The 20,548-nt window shown below is 27.6% G+C and overlaps 2 protein-coding genes across 3 annotated transcripts; both read right to left on the bottom strand.

Moving 5' to 3' along the window:
• Nucleotide 1: 1 nt before the first annotated feature.
• Nucleotides 2–11,439, bottom strand: LOC111033392 (organic cation transporter protein-like). 2 transcript variants are annotated; one of them, XM_022314092.1, is made up of 12 exons: nt 11,092–11,439; nt 6,012–6,093; nt 5,175–5,275; nt 4,789–5,035; nt 4,342–4,510; nt 3,997–4,255; nt 3,754–3,922; nt 2,785–2,923; nt 2,477–2,612; nt 1,270–1,452; nt 983–1,167; nt 2–900 (listed from the first exon to the last, which is right to left on the bottom strand). In XM_022314092.1, the coding sequence occupies exons 4-12, from the start codon at nt 5,001–5,003 to the stop codon at nt 733–735; spliced, it is 1,623 nt and encodes a 540-aa protein (XP_022169784.1). In that variant the 5' UTR covers nt 5,004–5,035; nt 5,175–5,275; nt 6,012–6,093; nt 11,092–11,439; the 3' UTR covers nt 2–732. The 2 variants fall into 2 exon arrangements, with proteins under 2 accessions (XP_022169784.1, XP_022169783.1); XM_022314091.1 differs by lacking the exon at nt 6,012–6,093.
• A 3,528-nt stretch (nt 11,440–14,967) lies between these two features.
• Nucleotides 14,968–20,400, bottom strand: LOC111033402 (organic cation transporter protein-like). Its single transcript, XM_022314104.1, has 10 exons — nt 20,102–20,400; nt 19,698–19,941; nt 17,785–17,953; nt 17,434–17,692; nt 17,192–17,360; nt 16,904–17,042; nt 16,137–16,272; nt 15,778–15,960; nt 15,527–15,711; nt 14,968–15,428 (listed from the first exon to the last, which is right to left on the bottom strand). The coding sequence occupies exons 2-10, from the start codon at nt 19,910–19,912 to the stop codon at nt 15,261–15,263; spliced, it is 1,623 nt and encodes a 540-aa protein (XP_022169796.1). The 5' UTR covers nt 19,913–19,941; nt 20,102–20,400; the 3' UTR covers nt 14,968–15,260.
• Nucleotides 20,401–20,548: the final 148 nt, after the last annotated feature.

The raw sequence follows: 20,548 nt of genomic DNA, 5'->3' as shown, positions 1-20,548 counted from the left end.
ATTATAAATTAACAGACTTAAGCAGGTATATATTTAAACATTTACCTACAACTCGCATAAGTTATTTCTGGGGTTAGTGCATAACATACAAATAATTAAAAATATAATAATAACCTAACCTAAGACACATAACACAAAATGGTTGGTTATAATTATTTTATAATATTAAAAATAATAACATATAGCCAGATAAAGTTACATAAATATGTAGCAGCGTGTATGAATTTCAACTGGAATAATCATATCTAAAAATTTAACAATTTATCATTGCATACAAGAAGACTTGATCACCCTAATAAAATTTTACTCAATATATGTATAGGAATTTAATAACACATTAGAAATTCAAACATTTTCACAATACCAATAATAACATAAATAAAAGATTCAAATTGTACAATAAAAACAATAACAATAATATAAAAAATAAGCTACCACACCTTAATTAGAACAATTTCTCTAGTTTAATTTGGTAAAAATAATCTGTGGTACTGAGATCATTTACAAAATGTCTCTTAAAATTGTATTTAAACATTTAACACATTGAAATTATTCAATTTTTATTTATCTTAATAATTATAACTTATCAATATTCAATCCTTTTAACTGTGATACTCCAATAAAACAACAGTATAAAATATTATACTGTTTAAATAATTGATTAAACAATTTAATCAATAAGTCAATATTGTCAGAAGTATAATTTATTAAGTAACAGAATGGCGAAAAGCACTAAAACTTACAACAATTGGTAACTTTAACAGATCTAGTAATCTTCATATCTTCAAGAGTATCTGGTAATACTGTTCCCTTTGTTTCAGGCAACATTAGAACCAAACTTGAAACAAAAATACCCAATATTCCACACACCGTACTTGGAATGTACCAAGCTCTAGCTCCCTAAATTACAAAAAATTAACAGTAAATTTCAACATTAATCATTTTAATACAGTAGCCATGTGTTATGGCTATTAGTTATTACCAATAATTCAACTACATATGGTGCAATGACAGATCCTATTTGAGAAATAGTCAATGATGTTCCAAGACCGGTATTTCTTATTGTAGTTGGATATAACTCTGATATATAAAGCAAACTAACTGAAAATACTGCACTCACACAAAATTTTCCAAGCAAAGCAACAAATAATAAAATATTTGCACTTTCTAAAAAAATAAAAAAATAATTATTTATTAGTATAAGAATTTAAAAACAAGTGTACTATATCTTTCATATTATAATATAAACTATAGTTATTTAATATGTACCTTGTGGTATTGTTAACAATGCAAGCTGCAATATTCCGGATGTAAAAAATAAACCGGAAACTGCTATTTTACGTCCAACATATAGTAATAATGGAATAGTCGATAAGTATGCTAAGCCTTCAACAACTCCATTCAACGCAACATATATGTAACGATCAGCAGTAATATTATCGCCATTTAATGCTAATAAATTAAAATAAAAAAAGTATAATTATTTTAGTACATTCAAGATGATGTTCTTCATTAAATGTATGGGACACAATAAAATAAAGTTTCTGCATATCCCTACTATGAAATGTTTGTAGTCTCAGGGTAACCAAATATAAATGTATTATTATTATTTATTTATTTTTCCAAAGCCTCTGATTCTAAAGACTACAACTTACTATCTAAAGAACTTGAGAATTTAGCAATAGGGAACCTATTTCTAAATTGGCTTACTTATTATTTCATAGGCTGATCTCAATTTGTAAAACTAAATAATATCCATTTGAGTTTGGTTGTTCTTGATCGTTCTTAGTAATACCTACAATCATAATAAGAAGACCAAAACTAATTGAAACTCAAATGATAATGAACATGAACAATCTACATTTTCCATTTCAAATTGGGACTGTTACATACAACACACGGTATTTAATAACAATAAAATCAGCAGAAATAAATACAAATAAATAACTAAAAGAGGGTTAAAAAATGATTTTTAACATTTGAAAATTATAATATGTCACTTACAAAATCATTTGTATCAGTAAAATATTTTTTTAATAATTATGTTAAATACTATGCTAAGCACAGGACATCTAAATACTCAACTATGAAATAAATAGAACCAAACAGCATTCCTAAATCGAAGACTACGCGAGGTAAGTGGTATCAATTGATGCTAACCATACTTAAATATTTTAATATATCATAAGATACTAAACCGACCAAATGAACGATTAGTGAAAAACCCAAAAGAAATGTTATAACTAATAACTCTGCAAGGTATCCAACAAAATTAAACACCAATATATCATTCTATATAGTTGTTTAAATAAAGTCAGTATATTTTTGTATACGAGCCAACAAAACAAATTTTAAATTATCATGTATAGAACCATGTAATGTGCAATAATTTTATGTTATACGATCAACTGAAGTTAGACTGAGTACATAGATACAGTTTTATGTATTTTTAAATAAATTAAAATTTTCAACTTACCAATAACGTAATATGATAGGCCACAAACAAATCCACAAGAAAAAGAAATACCCGTCTTAACAGATAAATCCCAAGTAGAAAACAATGTGGTAAAAGTGGACAAAAACTCCTTACACTTTCCTTGACTTTTTTTTGACTACTTTATTAAAACAAAATACTTGTTATAATAAAAGTTATCATTAAACATCATACATAAATAGTATTAAAAGATAAACTAAATATTGTACATAATATGTAATATAAGGTATTATGTAATAATAAATGTCATCGATCATTATTCGTTAATTGCAAAATTATAATGGACAAACCTTTCTAATTTCAACCATATCCTGGTTATCATTATCTATGTCAGCATGAACAGCAGAAGGAACAAGCTTAGTCATCACTTTCCAAGCCTGGCTTTTTCTTCCTTGAGACATCAACCATTTTGGAGATTCTGGTAGAAACCTTAACAATAAATATTCCTATATATATAAAATCAAATAAATACGTGCTTCTATATTCAGTTAAAAAAAGAAGAGACAAAAACTGGTTGCTACCCGTGTCACTTATTATTTTGAACTTAGTATACAGTGTGTTTCTTTTTAAAGATAACACTAAATAATTCTGTCCAGTGACATCAGATTGATATGCGGTTTTCGGGAGGGGATAGGGAATATGTACATAAATACACATTTCTTGATGATTTTTACATTTTTATATCTTTCCGATTTTTTCTTTACAACTTGCATTTTTTTAAACAGCAACATGTATTTTGAATACCAAATTCAGATAGACCGAATTTTTTAAAGTCAATTTGGTCCTTTTTACCATAGCTCTAAAATCAAAATTGACTAAATGACAACAGGTTAAAGTTTTGATTAAAATTATCGAATCTTTCAACAATCATACTAGAATTGTATGAAATATTATGCAATTCAAGTATTTTTTTTGCATCCGTAGGCTATCATTAATTTTAATCGAAACTTTAACTTGTTGTCTTTTAGTCAATTTTGATTTTAGTGCTATGGTAAAAGGGAACAAATTAACTTCAAAAATTCGATCTATCTGAATTTGGTATTCAAAACACCTGTTGCCGTTTAAAAAAATGCAAGATATATTGCGCATGCGCACAGGGAAAGATCTAAAAATGTAAAAATCATCAAGAAATGTGTATTTATGTATCCCTTATCTCCTCCTGAAAACTGCATATCAATCTGATATCACTGTACAGAATTATTTAGTGTTACCTTTAAAAAGAAACACACTGTATACAAAATGTAAGCTATATAACTTACCAGCATTGTATCAACAATCCAAACATGGGCAAAGACAAAGCTAAAAGCAACATTCTCCATGGCCTCACATAATAAGCAATAATTGATAACAAAATATAACCAATTGGATACGACATATTCATCAAAAGACAAAGTAAAGTACGAGTTTTACCACTTGTCAGCTCAGTCACTAGAATTAACATAAAGTATTATTTTTTTAAATATTATCCTTGTATTTTTAACTAAGGTTTTTTTTATTATTACATATTGTGTATGATGATTCATAAATTCCAGATCCAGCTACACCTATCAAGAATCTTGCAATTAAAAATAATACATAGGAATCAATCAGGGCAGCAGATGGTCCTGAAAACATGTAAATAAAAGCTGCCAAATTGAAAGCAAACTTTCTGCCATATACATCTGAAATTGAACCAAATAAAAGTCCACCAACAAACTTTCCAAAAGCTATAGCTGCTTGAATATTTGATTTCATTGCTACATTATCACAAACTAAATTCCACTAAAACATTTTATAAACCAGTTTTAATAAAACAAAAAATAGTATATTATAAGTTTTTATTCATTTAGAAAAAAATGTTTACATACTTCAGTTACAACAGATTCTCTAGAACTGTAACTATAATACTGACAAGGTATAGAATTGGCAGTATCTAAATTATTCATTGACCAATTGTATCCATTTTTGGCAAATATTGAATAATTTCGATCGTAATAAGAACATTCTTCAATTTTTTTTGATGAATAATTTTGATACCTAAAAATATAAACTTCCAATTTAGGGATGTTATAAAATTTTAACCATACTATCATTATAGTTACTGCAATAACAAATGTTAATATAAAATGTACTAATATTACCATTATTACATATTAATAACTTTTGTAGATAAACCTTTCAAGTTGAAAGGGCTTATCCCTTATACCCGAGAGTGATCACTTAAAATGTAAGTTTAGTTTACTGCATATTCAAGATTATTTTTATTGATATTAATAATTATAGTAGGTATTTTCATTTGTTCAAATATATCTTACGGTGTAGAAACATTTAATAGCATTTGGTCACTCCATCCTGCCGCTTTCAAAACTGGTACATCACACCAGTACGAAGGTTTGTCAACTAGAAACACGTATGACGAGATCTGTATAGCATTAAATATCCCTGGTGTACCGGCCATCATCAATAGCAAGAACGCCTGGTACCATTCTTTAGAATAACTGTCAATGTATTTATCCAATTTGTCAACCATCTTGCAGTTAGTGGTGCATGAAAGTAGATTGACTAGACCAAAGAAACACAACATCAGTGAGCAGTAAACTTATGGCGATCAACCAAGTAATTATCGTGATTGTGTAATTAAAAAAAGTTAAAAACATAATCTCATGAATTACATAATAAAATAATTTAACTAAAGATTTACCTCACATATAACCAGCCAGCAATCTTCATCAAAAGTCAGAAGTCACAAATATTTTAGCTTTACACATAGCAGACACATCTCATTGATCTCAACATTCTCAACTGAAAGTGATAATATAACGTAACAGGTATAACTACATCATAAATTGTAGTCGTTTGGCAATTATTATTGGCGACATTGGCGTTTGCCGTCATAGTACAGTAGTTTCTCAAAATCTTAAAGTTAATAAATAATAATGAACTAACTGCGAATGAGTGAATAACGATATTTCTACTTTGCTGATGTATAACTTAATGATAACATCAAATTCAAATATTAATTTATATGAATATTATCAGAGGTAAAAGGAAAAGCTGATTGTGTAATTTGTCTAATAAATATTGAACAGGAGGCATATAGATAGGAATTCGACTCCCCCGCAGTGATAAGACAAGTTTGAAAAAACGAGCCAAATATGAAAAATCTAAATAAAATCGTGGAGATAACAACAATACAATGTCCTAGTCCTACAATAATTATGGTATTATATAATATTTGTGTCTCTAACATATAGACATTATACCTAGGTGGTAACTAGTAGGCAGGTAAAAAAAAAAAATAGATGCGTCCTGTTTACTACTGAGTATACTATGAAAATCGATGATCAACATTTTAAAATAACTGTAGGTACCTACTATAAGAACTAACTCTCTTGTAACTTGTTTACTTGTATGATACTAACTACTAGATGTATCTACATTGTAGATACAAGATACCTACCAATTTTCGTTTACATAGGTACAACAATAAAACGTTTACAATAAAGTATTTTATAGAAATATAGTATAACTTCAACACCTTGGTAGGAACCTCGCCTCGCCTTACACTCATCAATTTTCTTTTTCCATTTTTCTTGCACCAATAGGAATATCTTCTGAAACTATATATAGGGAATTATGAATGACTTTAATCATTTTCTCCGATATGCTTTGCAAATTGCACAAATGTTAGATGATTTCCCTCAACTATTTTCAGTGAAGTAGGACATTTCCCAAGTAGGTACACCCAAATACATTTTTTTTTAATACAAACATTTCTACTCCACATCTTTAAAAAAAATTATTTGAATATTATGAAATTATTATTATTTTTTTTTAAGTGTAAAAAATGTATTGCCATTAATATAATTATTGATTATACATTTTAATTGATCATTGTGACATTGTCTATTTGAAACAATAAATAATAAGTAGCTATAAATAGGTGCTATTGAAATAATAAAAAAAAATGGGCAAGTGGATGTCGCTGATGGTTCTCTATAATTATACTCATGGACATTTTTGGACATTTTTCTCGTTTTATTTTAGGACACATTAAAACAAAATTAAAAATTTGACAAAAAATTTTTTATATTTAAATTTAAATTTTTAATGGGGGAAATGTCTGCATTCAAAAAAAATGTACAGGAGGATATTTTCGGGTGGAAATTGTCCATTTACTGCATTGCACAATAATTGCACTATATCTGATCATCATAGCAGTTGTCTCACATCTTTTGCCTAGCCTATTAATTCCTATGTTACGAGTATAAAAGTCAAAAGTGTCAATTATCTAAACTGTATATATAGTATATACCTATATATTACTTTCACCTACATCTACGCTATAAATTAATTATTATAAATTATAATACGTTAGTACATATATTTGATAAAATGGCTCTTCTGTAGTAATACACTTATATCTGTGGTGTAGCCACTAGCCAGTGATGTAAGTAGCCTGTAGATTGCAATAATTACATGTACCATAGTATTAGAAGTATTTACCTATATATTTCCTTATCTAAATAGTTTTACGTCTAGTTTAATGTTAAACCATAAAATGAAACATATTATTATAATTATTGTCTTAATAAATCATATGAATGCAGATAATTACAGTACAATGTATTACCTAATGGATTTGACTCAATATTATGATTTATGCCATGCTTATCTCAATGAGCCACAGCTACTTCTTAAATATACCTACAAGCTACAAGTATACCTAATGGTTGGCGGAAAAAAAGCCAACGGGAAAAGCCCCAAAAAATAAGCACACCGTGGAAAAAGCCTACGAAAATAAAAGTCCAAGTCCAGTTCTTGTAGGTATACAGTTTAAAAATACCTATACTATATGTACCGGTACATAGCTGGTGCTTTAAGTACAGGTACAATAATTAATTGTCCAAAATTACTTTTAGAACATCATGAAGAAAACCATAAGCTATTATAATCTATGGATAGACTTGAACAATTTTAATTGCGACTAACTTTGGACTTATCATATTTTTTATTTACCTATATTAGTTCGTAGGTAATAATAAAAGTATTAATAGCTTTAAATTATAATCTTTATTTTCTTTTAAATTTTACCAACAAAAATAATTGACATCCAACATAATAATTACTACACATACAACACACTGGATAAATGATGTATTGCTAAATAGGTAGGTACGTACCTATATCCACCTACTAAATATTGATTATATATTGGTACCTATTATATATTCATTTATTTAGAATTGCAAACACTATTTATATGTATTTTTAATACAATGCAATTTAAACGTGTATTAGGTAATCTGCATAGTTATATTACGTGCGGCTATTGTTTATAAATTTAATGTAAATTGAAACATTGAAACAATTAAATTTCAATACAGGCTCACCTTCGGAATAAATTCGTTATACCATTGATTAAAAAATACTAGGTAGTTTTGAGGTACCTAAATTATATATAGATATATAGTAATACATGATATAAATAATATTCATGATAATACTACCACTATTCATAATATGAGTTTTAAAAATAAATTTGAATATCACCATGAATTTCAAAAACCGTTAGTAAATACTATATAATATAACCCGATATACGTAGGTACCTATTGTTGAGTTATTATAGTTTATTACTAAAAGCTAATAAAAAAAAAAAAAAAAAAAATAGGTACCTACCAACCTAATTTGTAATTTAAAGTTTGATTAGTTTGTGCCTAAGGTAAGACAGGTATTAAGGACCTGATATTAATACCAACAATTAACTGTCTAAATCCAAAACGCTAAAGTTATATTGCAAAATACTAAAATTTAGTGATATAAAAGGACAAAAGGTATTCGTATAATACAAGTATCCATTAGGTACCCTAATTTTTAACTTTTTATTCATTTTCGCTTCTTTTTTTTTTTATAAGAAGTTTACAATCTATTCTCAACTAGAACAATAAGCAAATGTGTGCAATGTGCAGAGTAATTAACATATGAATTTTTTGAGGAAAGAAGCCATCCTAGTGACACTACCTATTTTGAGTTGAGTTCTTAAGTTTTAAGTTAAGCTAATTTTACATTTGAGATAGAAGATCGCGACACCATCTTCGCTTAAGCCGTCTAGGAGGATTACCTGGAATGGTCAAGGTAGATAGTTTTTTTTATAAGAGGATTAGAATGAAGAAGTAGTTTCGTGTGAAATCTTTTGTAATAACATTTTGCTTCATAAAGTACTGTTGCTATTTTTAGATCATTATGGAGTATAAGATTGGAAACAAAGGAAGAGGCATTTGTTATTTTTCTTAGGGAGATATTTTGAAAAGCTTGAATTGTTTGTATGTTTGATTTTTTAGTACTGCCCCAGAGCTGGAGTCCGTAGGTCCAGATGGGTTTTAGAAGAGCTGTATAGTGTATATATTATCAATTTGATGTTTAGGCTAGTGTGTGTATTCCTGTATAGTCGTGAGCTTAATGTGCGTAAGCGATTATTTAATTGTAACCTTTTTAAGTTTATGTGTGGCCGTATGGGGCCCATGTTAGTCGACGGTCTAAAAGGTTTTCGCTTCTTAATAATTATCATTTATAGCAGTATGTTGTATAGGTGCCTACTTAGTACTTATACAGTATACTACTTGTACTGAGTTGTACACACTATACAGACACACAGATGGTAGGTAATGGCTAATAGTAAAGCTGTAGTAATGCTGTTGCAATGCTATTTGCTAACAAACTAAAACTTGTGTTTCCTTAAAAATGTATGTTACCAAGGGGTAATGCCTATGGGCTATGGCTTATAAGTTATAGCCTTTAGGTATAGATATTACTATATTAGGTAATACTGTAGTCTGTAATAGCAATAAATATAAGATTATATTATAGACATGTAGTGATTAGGTACTTATTAGCATAGGTAGCTGGACTGATAAAAACTAAGCAGTTTTCTGCTTTAGTTTTTTACTCAGAATAGTAGGAAATAGACTTAAATAGTTAAATAAATATTATTCAAGTTCCGATAGAACATTGTACATATATTTGCGCCCACGGCACACAGTGTGGGTTCACAACTGCCATCCATCCCTCCGAAATGTCTTCCTTTGTGAAAATTTATTTTTTGAACATTTCCCATTCTTTATCCTCCTTTAGTATGGAGTATAGGACACTTAACAGTAGAAGGTAAAATAATTATTTAATTTCGAGAAAATGATTATTATTGGCCATGCCCTCTCCGAAAAAAAATTCGGTGTACTCTACTACCAGAACTATATGTAAATATACGCGTATTATGATAAATGTATTAGGTTTAGGTAAATTGCACATTTTAAACTGCAATGATAATATTATAATTTATATTCATTGATATTACAATTAAAATAATGTTATTATTTATCATGCGATCGTGAAAAAACTTCATACAAATATAATCACGTTTAATGATTAAAAAATGTATGAATAAAATCGCAAACTGGGCTAAAAATATTAATGTATAATATTATATATTATGTTAAAAAAAAACCCATAAAGAAAATAATAGGTTATAATATTATATCAAAATATTATGATGATGATTGATGCGGTATAAAATCATTATATTCCTATACCTATCGACCATAATAATACATTAATATACCTATATAGATTATAAGTAATAGGTGTCTACTACACAGTTTACTGGCATACCTATTGCGCTGGCTGAGAGGAATTTTAATTTGGAAGTTATTCAGAACAATTTTGTTCTGTTCTGGTGTTCTTTTATTTAATTTTACTTTTAAATAACACACATCTATTCCAATTTACAATGTGGATGACAGAATAGATATGATATAAGTAGGTACATATTATCTAGGATACCTATATAATAGAGATATCGAAACTAAATAACTAACATATCTTTCTTTAGACAATTAAATTAAGCTAAATACAATAGGTATACATTTGATTATTTGAATCATAAAAATAAATTCTACATTACATAATTTTATTTACCTTCTATGGATAATTAATAATTATTTATACTTTTCATTGAAAATATAAATCAGTGAAATATGAAATTAAAGTAGATATACCTATTTGTTTTTAGTATTTTTTTTCCTTTTGACAGATATTTAAATCAATAATTATTACCAGGTATGAGATATCAATACATTTTTTTATGACTTAGGTATGTTGATTCCAAATGAACATTATATTTATATATATTTCTATATTTTATTTTCGTAGAGTGAGCCCCCCTCTCGTTTTATTTTTAATGAAGTTTCTTAAATTAAAAATATCTAGGTTCCTTGTAAAGTTGTAAATATATTTGACTGAAAAATATTGTTTTTAATTGACAACAGTTGTATTCAATTTGTTTATAATAAATCTTATGTATAAAATTATCAATTATTCTTACAAACAATAACCTAATTGATTATATTATATAGTTTTAGGTTAAAACAATAAATTAATATAATATATTAATATCCTGAGTACCTATTTATAATTATTCCTTATATTGTAGTGTTGATAATGCAATAAATTATAATAATATTGGTAATATACCTAAAAACAATTACTTATTTATTATAATAATAACGGGAAGTTCTTAAATTAAAAATGACTTATTAAATTTAAATATTATACTATCTTACCTCTTATTTGTTTACTGGACAAACTGAAATATCTTCTACTTAATATATTGTACTGAGTACTGATGATAGGTACTCTTAACCTTAAGCAGTGACCGAAAAATAATTGCATTCACTCTACAAAGTACAGGTACAATTTAAAAGTACAGTTTATTACAGAGAAGTTTGAATCAATTTTCTTTATGCATATACGTATAAGTACGTATAAAATATAAACATTGAATTTTTTTTAAATCTTATTAATTATATCTATGATTTTGTATTTCGTTAAATTATCAATTGGTAAGGCTATTGAGTACTTGTATGACTATGACACTCGCTAAACTGTTAGCAACTGACAATATTTAGTCGTTATTCGATTGAATTACTTATACAGTCATACAGACACAGAGACACTGTATACTAAAATACGACGTATATATATTATATACTGTATAATTGACATATATAATAGATGATAGCTGATATATACTTATATATAGGCATATAGCGTTATATAAACGAAGGTCAAACTGTAAACTGTTTTGTACAGTGATTAGTGATGTGTATATACAGGCATATAGTGATTGTAAATGTACATAATGAACAATATCTGCAGCCGGCTAAAATTTAAAAGTTATTGTGACAAAAAAAAATCTGAAAATACAACCTAATTTAGATTACTTACATATCGTATATAGTATAATTAATATATTGGACTAGTTATACAAAATCTGTGTGAGCATCTTTATAGTTTTTAGAGTTTTAACTGATTGCAAGTTACAGGTAAGTAGTTACATTTAAAGTTACAAGTTACTTGATAATAAATAATAATTATACACTTTTATATATTATTTATCACTGATAAAAATAATCATAATAGGTACTATAAATATTTGTTGTATGAGAAAAAATGTATGATGTAAGTTATAAGTAAAATTTAAAATATATAAATAAATAGGTTACGAAATATAAAAACTACAAATTAAAATATGCATGGTCAGATATTATTACATAAATAAAATATACAAACAATAAAATATGTAGGTATAACACATTACACATACCTATATCTAGCTACTTACACATGGTCACATGGACAGTACATAGTACTGTCAGTACTGTATTACACTATTACAGTAAGTACACATAGGCGTGATAGGTATAACAAAATCATAATCCAGGAAAAAAGACCAAGGACAAAATTACACAAAAAAAAAAGAACAAACAAAAAAACCAAGGAAAAAAGAACAAAATTTAAAAAATATATAAAAAATTAAAAATAATTTTTCTTTTAAAAAATTTTGTCTTTTGATGACATTAAAGTATGTGAAAAAAATATTTTCAAAAAAATATGGAACTTTTCAGAGCAATGAGTAGTTTGTAGCTCGTTTTGTCCTACAAGTACCCGTTTTGCCCAAATTTTGTTTTTACAAATGATTCTCATTTCTCCCAAACTAGTTCAGTTGGCAATGATTATAATATTTTAATATCTGAGTATCACTCATCGTTGTCCAGAGAACACTAGAAGGAAACGATACTCTTTGTTCCCCAAAAAATGTTTTTCTCATAAATGGTACATTTAACAAATTTAAAATTTAGCCCATCACAATATTTATAAAAACTCATTAGAAATTAAAAAATCTATAAATACAATAAAATTATTAAAGACTTTTGTCCTTTAAAATATATTCATTAATACCTATACTTTATTTTTAAAATGATTACACATACTTTTAATGAATTCATAAAGAGTAATTTAATTTGACGTTATTTGTTTCTGGTTGTATACTTGCCTTTTGATTATACTTGCATATTTTGATGTCCTTGGTGTTTCGACGCTATTGATTTTTATATATGTATCTATTTAGACAAAATTTCTCACAACATTTAACCAACTTAATACAGACGGAGAATTTTAATAAAAATGGTCATTGAAGAACGAATGAAATTACTTGCACGCATTTGTCGTATGCAGAGTAATACTCGCTGAATTACATGTACATGTAAATGTACTATCTTCAGAAATATAATTGTTTACTATAAATAAGCACGATATTTAGTGACTCTATTGTCAGTTGGGTATTCCAGCATCAAAGAAAACAATCTGACATTTTTTCGAAGTCCAAATATAATAAACCAAAAGTGTACTTAATTAATTTGTCAATGTCTGCATTTTTTTTATACTCTGTTGCAGCTGAATATTTCTAATAATGTTAGATGAAAACGATATCATATGGCCTCTTTGATAGAGGCCATATTTCATCAACAGCTGTATGACCAGTCCAAACTCCAAAGTCAATAGTTATATATTTGGGTAAAAAATCCAAATTAATTTTTTTACATTTATCAATAATTATTGTGTTTATCGTATGCAAGTATGTTTCATACTTTTTATCGGGAAGTAGACTAAGAATTAACGATATATTATGTCAATTTTTAAAACCACGAATGATAAACATTTGAGTAAAAAATCGTGCAAAATATTGAAAAGTTCCATCCATATAAATTGTGTAATCTGTATTTAAAAATATTAAATTAGTCTTTCAAGAAAAAATAACAACATTTTTTTAGTGATAATTAGTACCATTTCTCATAGGCGTGCGCAGACCTGAATTTTGGAGGGTGCCTATAATATTTTTGGGCCCTTTTCTTAATTTGGGCCATCTCTTAACAAGACGCATGCACCTATATAATCAGAGCCCAGAGGTATATAATTATTATTTATTATTAGCACTAAGTTACATAATATTTTCTTGGATCTAATATCTATTTCTATAAGATAATTGCAAAATGTATTTATTATTTGTACTTGCACTTTTTTAGTCAATACTCAATAACATCAAGCCGTTATAATCATAATAAGTTATTTCACGTAGTTTTAAAAATTTTTAAGTTTTATTATTTTTTTATCAGGAAATGCAAGATTTATTTTCAACAAATATTTTTAAAAAAAATTACATTTTATTCTAGTAACATCATATAAAATAAGGGCCATATGCTCTGGAACTTAAATGTTAGGGCCCCAATTACAAAATTTCGAAAGGTGCCAGTGCACACCCGGCCCCCCACCCCTCACACCTACGTCATTTCTTCTTGGCGTTTGATAAAATATAATATTTTACTGAACTATTACCAACTTATTTTTAAATTGGTCTAAACTAGCCTGGGCAAAACGGGAGTCATATAAAAACAAAATTTGAGCAAAACGGGTCCTGTCCGATAAAATGATCACTTTTGTATATTTAATATAATTTTTAAAAATATTGAAATATAAAATATATTTATCATTCCTCGTCTTTATAGGCATTGTAGTCATTGTACACTTGTAATGCTTTTTATTATGTTTTAATAAAATATAACTTCTGGACTCTGGTATAATATAGAACAAAATAGTTAAATACTTTATTTGGTACTTACCTACTGGAAAATGTTTCGTATGCATACACTATTTCATTGTTTGTTTATTGCATAAAGTTCCGAGCTTTGAGCATAAACAATAACCATTGACTAAATATTAAAAATATTTTATCAATACCATAAATATTAATATATTATGCAATTGCGTCTTTGATAATAATCATGTTTCTCAATAAAAAGTTAAAAGAATGTACAGAAAATATTGATTTAAAATTTGACTCACAACATTATATAGTTTACGATGCGTACCTACAAACAATGAGCATAGCACATATTAATATATTTTCAAGTAGGTACTTATATTATGTATTTACATATGATTTTACTCAAATCCCAAGCTATGTTACTTAATCTATACCAAATTTTAAAATTATATAAATATAATAGGCACCGCGCCACTGCTTATATATGTACATTGTACAACTATGACTGAATAAACTATATAAGTAGGTAGTATAGGTAATAAGAATAAACTAGGCATTTATTTATTATCAAAACTATCCTGTATTTTTCAAACAGTAATTTAAGACTTAAGTATAGGTAGCATTTTTTTATTCAATAGGTAAATAATTACTAAAATTGGTATCAAAACTGCGTTCTTCATCCTTCTTCCTCAAACAAATAAAATACATTTAAACAATGCATGTGATAAATTTACCTTCTCGAATTCAAAGATTTATTACTCATTATGAACTGTCTATACATTTAAGTGCATATAAAAATAAAATCGCTGTACGAGGAAGAAAAAAAAATAAAAGAAAGCCACATAAAAATTAAAATTTAAAACAATTGCTAAGTTTGACGGAATTAGTGTTTTTCATATCTTCTAGAGTATTTGGCAATACTGTCCTCTTTGTCTCGGGCAACAGTAAAACCAAACTTGAAACAAAGATACTAAGTGTCCCACACACAGTACTCGGAATATACCATGCCTTAGCTCCCTTTAATCATAAAAATATCAATGGAAAATTGAAAACTTTCATTTTAAATAATAAATATCGTAATCATGCACGGTTGTCAATTGTCATGATTTATTTACCAATAGTTCGACTATATATGGTGCAATAATAGATCCTATTTGAGAACAGGTCAATGATACTCCGATACCAGTATTTCTGATTGTAGTTGGATATAATTCTGATACGTAGAGTACGATGGCTGAAAATAAGGCACTCACGAAAAATTTTCCCATTAAAGTCACACATAATAAAATGTTTGCTTTTTCTGAGAACAAAAAAAATAAATGCTAAATATTAATAACAAAACGGTTCAAATAATTATGTATAATACCAAGTGGTATTGCCAATAATGTCAGTTGCAATATTCCTGATGCGAAAAAAAAAGATGAAACTGCTGTTTTGCGTCCAATATAAAGAAATAAAGGAATAGTTAACGCATATGATACACCTTCAACAACTCCGTTCAACGCAACATATATGTAACGATCAGCAGTTATATTATCCCCGTTCAATGCTAATCAACAACATAAACAGAATTAATTGGGTTTCTTGAAAAAATGATTAAAATATTTCTAGAATTTATGAACAGTATTTATTTTAGAATATTCAAGATTATATAATAAATAGATTAAAAACGTTTATAGGCTTACACTATATAGATATATGATATAATTGTCCAATATGACTTACCAATAACGTAATAAGATAAGCCACAAGATAATCCAAAAAATAAAGAAATAACTGTTTTTGCTGACAAGTCCGGTGTAGAAAACAATGCCATATAAGTTGACAAGATCTCCATACATTTTCCACGGCAATCTGTTGTCTACTTCGTTTGAACAAATTATATTTATTTATGAAAGTGATAAGTAACCACTAAACATCTTACGCAAAGTATGAACGATTAAAAAATATTAATAAAATGTAGGTACTCATGGTATAAATTATAAACAATGACCATTATTGTCACTATAATACCATAGAGGCATAGAACATTAAACAATTAACAATTGTTTCTATAGTATAATACAAGGTAATATTCTTGAATATTGTACTAGGTAAACACTCATTAGTAATTTTTTGGAAATGTATTGACATTCTTAAAAATATCTTTTTTTAATAATTATAAATCTTTAAGTGTTTTCCTTTTTTGAACGTCATCGTGCAATTTCCATTTCATTTTCCGAATCAAATATTTTTCTGACAATTTTAGTATATAAAAATCAAGTTTCGAAGGATGAGTTAATTATTTATAGTAAGTTATAGAACTTTATAAGCATTTAATTATTTTAATTCTTAGATGATCGAGGGGTCGCGGTACAGTAGAACGTTGGTCCTCTGCCTGGCTCATCAAAACTTTTAATACTTATAATTTTTAACTTTTAACTAATAAAAAGTAAGTAATAAAAATAGAAATTACTTTGGTGGTTAATTTTAAAAAATAGTAATTGACTAACCTTACTAATTTCTACATTATCTTGGCTATCAGTTTTAATGTTAGCATGAATTGCAGTCGGAACAAGTTTAGCCATTACCACCCAAGCCTGGCTTTTTCTTCCTTGAGACAGCAACCATTTTGGAGATTCTGGTAGAAACCTAGGCAATGCATACATATATTTACTTTAATTATCATTTATTATACAAGCAATTAAATTAATATTAATATGTTAAAATCTACATAAAAATAGTAAAATATTATCATATGAATTAAAAAATTAAATAATTAAACTGTTAATTATTGTTACCAGCATTGTATCAACAATCCAAATATGGGCAATGACAAAACTAAAAGCAACATTCTCCATGGCCTCACATAATATGCAATAATTGATAACAAAATATAACCAATTGGATACGATATATTCATCAAAAGACAAAGTAAAGTACGAGTTTTACCACTTGTCAGCTCAGTCACTAGAATTAACATAAAGTATTATTTTTTTAAATATTATCCTTGTATTTTTACTAAGGTTTTTTTTATTATTACATATTGTGTATGATGATTCATAAATTCCAGATCCAGCTACACCTATCAAGAATCTCGCAATTAAAAATAATACATAAGAATCAATCAGGGCAGCAGATGGTCCTGAAAACATGTAAATAAAAGCTGCCAAATTGAAAGCAAACTTTCTGCCATATACATCCGAAATAGAACCAAATGAAAGTCCACCAACAAACTTTCCAAAAGCCATAGCGGCGTGGACATTGGACTTCATCGATACATCATCACAAACTAAATTCCACTAAAACATTTTAAAACCAGTTATAACAAAACATAGTTTAATAGTAAATGTTCGGGCATTATTATTTGTTTTAAAAAATAATATTAACATACTTCAGTGACAACAGATTCTCTGGTGCTATAACTATAATACTGACAAGGTTTAGAATCGGCAGTATCTAAATTATTCATAGACCAATTGTAACCATTTTTGGCAAGTATTGAATAATTTTGATTGTAATAGGAACATTCTTCAATTTTTTCTGATGAATAATTTTGATATCTAAAAATATATAATATTCGTATATTTGGTATCAATGAGGCAGGTAATTTAATAGGTATATATCTGAAAATATTAATTTCCAATTTAGGGATTTTATACGATTTAAATGTAAGATTTAACCATAGTATCACTATAGTTACTGCAATAACAAATTTTAATATAAAAATACTAATATCATCATTATTACATAATAATTTAGTTAATTTTTGATGTCTAAAAAGCAGCATCAATACATAATTTCTGAGTCAATAATAAAGGTTGCATGCCTATTGTTTTTGTATAGGTAATCGTAGTGACGTGATTGCTGTGCTATTTCATATTTTTCTGTCAAATCTGTTGAAATTACGTAGTATACTGTATAGGTAGGCATTAACTATTCATAAACAGCAACCGAAGTAGTTTAGAATGTCTAGATAAAGGGTTTATTTCAATAATTACGCCTTATAAACTTTAGTCATTTAGAATTAGGTATAATAAAAAATAAAATGAATACCTACCTATATACTTTTTATTTGAGTTATAAATGCAAACAAAATACACATACATAATATATTTCATTATTGAGAATGTCGATACCGAATAATTAAAGGTGCCTATAGTGGCTTGTGCTTCAGTATTTTTTCCAGGTGCAGTTGACAACGCACAATAGGCCAATTCAGAAACAGGCTAAGAGCTTAGCAATAGAAATAAAAGAGAATTTATGCTCATTCTAATATAGTAGTGTAGTGTTGGACAAAAGAAAGAGTAGACCTAATATAAATAAATAATATCATATTATACTTAATTGACATTTTTTTTTTTTTTACTGGTCTTTAACAGGTAGAGATGTTTAAGGGGATTACAATTATTAATGAAAGTATAGTAGAGTCACGCCTCTTGCTAATCCGGGAAATCTACATTTCGTGCTTTAGTACTCACTACTCGTGTATAATGTATATATTCGGAAATACCCATGGTTAAGATATTATCGTTTCGATTGCAATATGTCAATATTATCGATATGTATTGTGTCTGTATTATTTTTTCAAGTGAGTTCAATCTTATTTTTTAAAATTTTCTTTAAATTTGTAAGTTGTATTGATATAATATGTACATATGTAATACATATATCATAATTATAACAATTACAATGTGTAATGTAAAATTGTAAATCAACAAATTTTGAATTTGTATAAATACATAAGGTGTTTTTTGTTTATATTTATTAGTAAGTTAGAAAAAAACATCATTCCGTTTAATCCAGATTTTCGATAATCCGGTAAGAGTCCGGTCCCAATTAGTCCAGATTAGCGAGACTACTGTACGTTTGAAGGATCATATGATATATGTTTAAAATGTAATGGGAGTATTGGGAGTAAGAAGATGTAAGAATGGCTGTAATGTGCCACTACCCACCGGCCACCACGTGTTGAGAGTTGCAGGTCTTTAAAAAAAAATCAACTACATACCTATATGGTATATAAAATGTCATACGGCTATTATGGGTAGGTAGTCGCAGTTACTAGTTTATCTTTATGATAGTATTTTTCGTCCATTTTTCGTTTAAACCAGTCAAATTCTCGAAAGCTTGTACTCACTTTGTATTTAGTTTTTAAAATATCACAACGATATTTCCAAAAAATAGACTTATGAACGGAGTTGTCTATATACCTACTACCTGAACCTAGTTATAGCTGTATATAGATACCTAAAATCCCATTATCGGTCATCTATAACTTATAAAATTATTCTGATTTAGTCTTACGGCGTGGAAACATTTATTATCATCCGGTCGCTCCATCCTGCTGATTTCAAATCCGGTATATCACACCAGTATGAAGGTTTGTCGACTAGAAACACGTACGACGCTATTTGGATAGCATTGAATATCCCAGGTGTGCTGACCATCAACAACAAGGCGAAAACTTTCCATCGTTGTTTGGAGTAACTGTCAATGTATTGGTCCAGATCATCTGTCATTATAATATGTGCAGCTCACTGTCACTAACCTGCAGTGACCAAATAAGACGTGTACATCAGTTATATATTATCAATGCACCTATATATACTATATTGAGTGGTTCGGTCAGAAAAGATTATTACGATCGCAAGAAATTCCCGAGATCGTTGTGATTATCGTGCTTGTATGAAAAACAAAAAAATGTTTACCAGGTGCTAATACATATAGAATATAGGTAGATGTTTCACACGATCTCTTCACTATTACGCGGAACAACAAATTTAATTAGTTATTATCTTCTCCTTAAAACAATATAGAAATATAATACTATATAGTATGTACACGTAACTACTAAACTATACTGTATACATAGAGTACGTGCCGTCTACTCCATTCACTGACCGAAAAACTACTGCAGCACTGGGCACACATTATAGTTTACTTGGACTGTTGTTTGTTAGTATAAAGTAATTAATTTACCTATAGGTACCTACTTTATAAATGAAACGTATAATAGTTGTTCCCCAGATAAACATCAATTTAATAATATTAAAATTTTATAAGTTATAAACATAATATTAATATACATTAATACGTACGTAAACAGGATGTAGTCTATTAAAATTCAAAATGTACATACGTTTAAATCCATTTTA

Source organism: Myzus persicae, unplaced genomic scaffold, assembly GCF_001856785.1.
Source record: "Myzus persicae strain clone G006 unplaced genomic scaffold, MPER_G0061.0, whole genome shotgun sequence".
In the NCBI taxonomy this organism is placed as follows: Eukaryota; Metazoa; Arthropoda; class Insecta; order Hemiptera; family Aphididae; genus Myzus; species Myzus persicae.
This window is presented reverse-complemented; position numbering and strand designations above follow the sequence as displayed.

Coding starts and splice junctions, on each gene's coding strand:
- LOC111033402 (XM_022314104.1), bottom strand. CDS start 19,912: ATGACAGATGATCTGGACCAATACATTGACAGTTACTCCAAACAACGA. Junction 17,361..17,433: donor TGAATCATCATACACAATAT/GTAATAATAAAA, acceptor TGTTAATTCTAG/TGACTGAGCTGACAAGTGGT. Junction 15,429..15,526: donor CATATATAGTCGAACTATTG/GTAAATAAATCA, acceptor TTATGATTAAAG/GGAGCTAAGGCATGGTATAT.
- LOC111033392 (XM_022314092.1), bottom strand. CDS start 5,003: ATGGTTGACAAATTGGATAAATACATTGACAGTTATTCTAAAGAATGG. Junction 2,924..3,753: donor GGATTGTTGATACAATGCTG/GTAAGTTATATA, acceptor TTTATTGTTAAG/GTTTCTACCAGAATCTCCAA. Junction 901..982: donor CATATGTAGTTGAATTATTG/GTAATAACTAAT, acceptor TTTGTAATTTAG/GGAGCTAGAGCTTGGTACAT.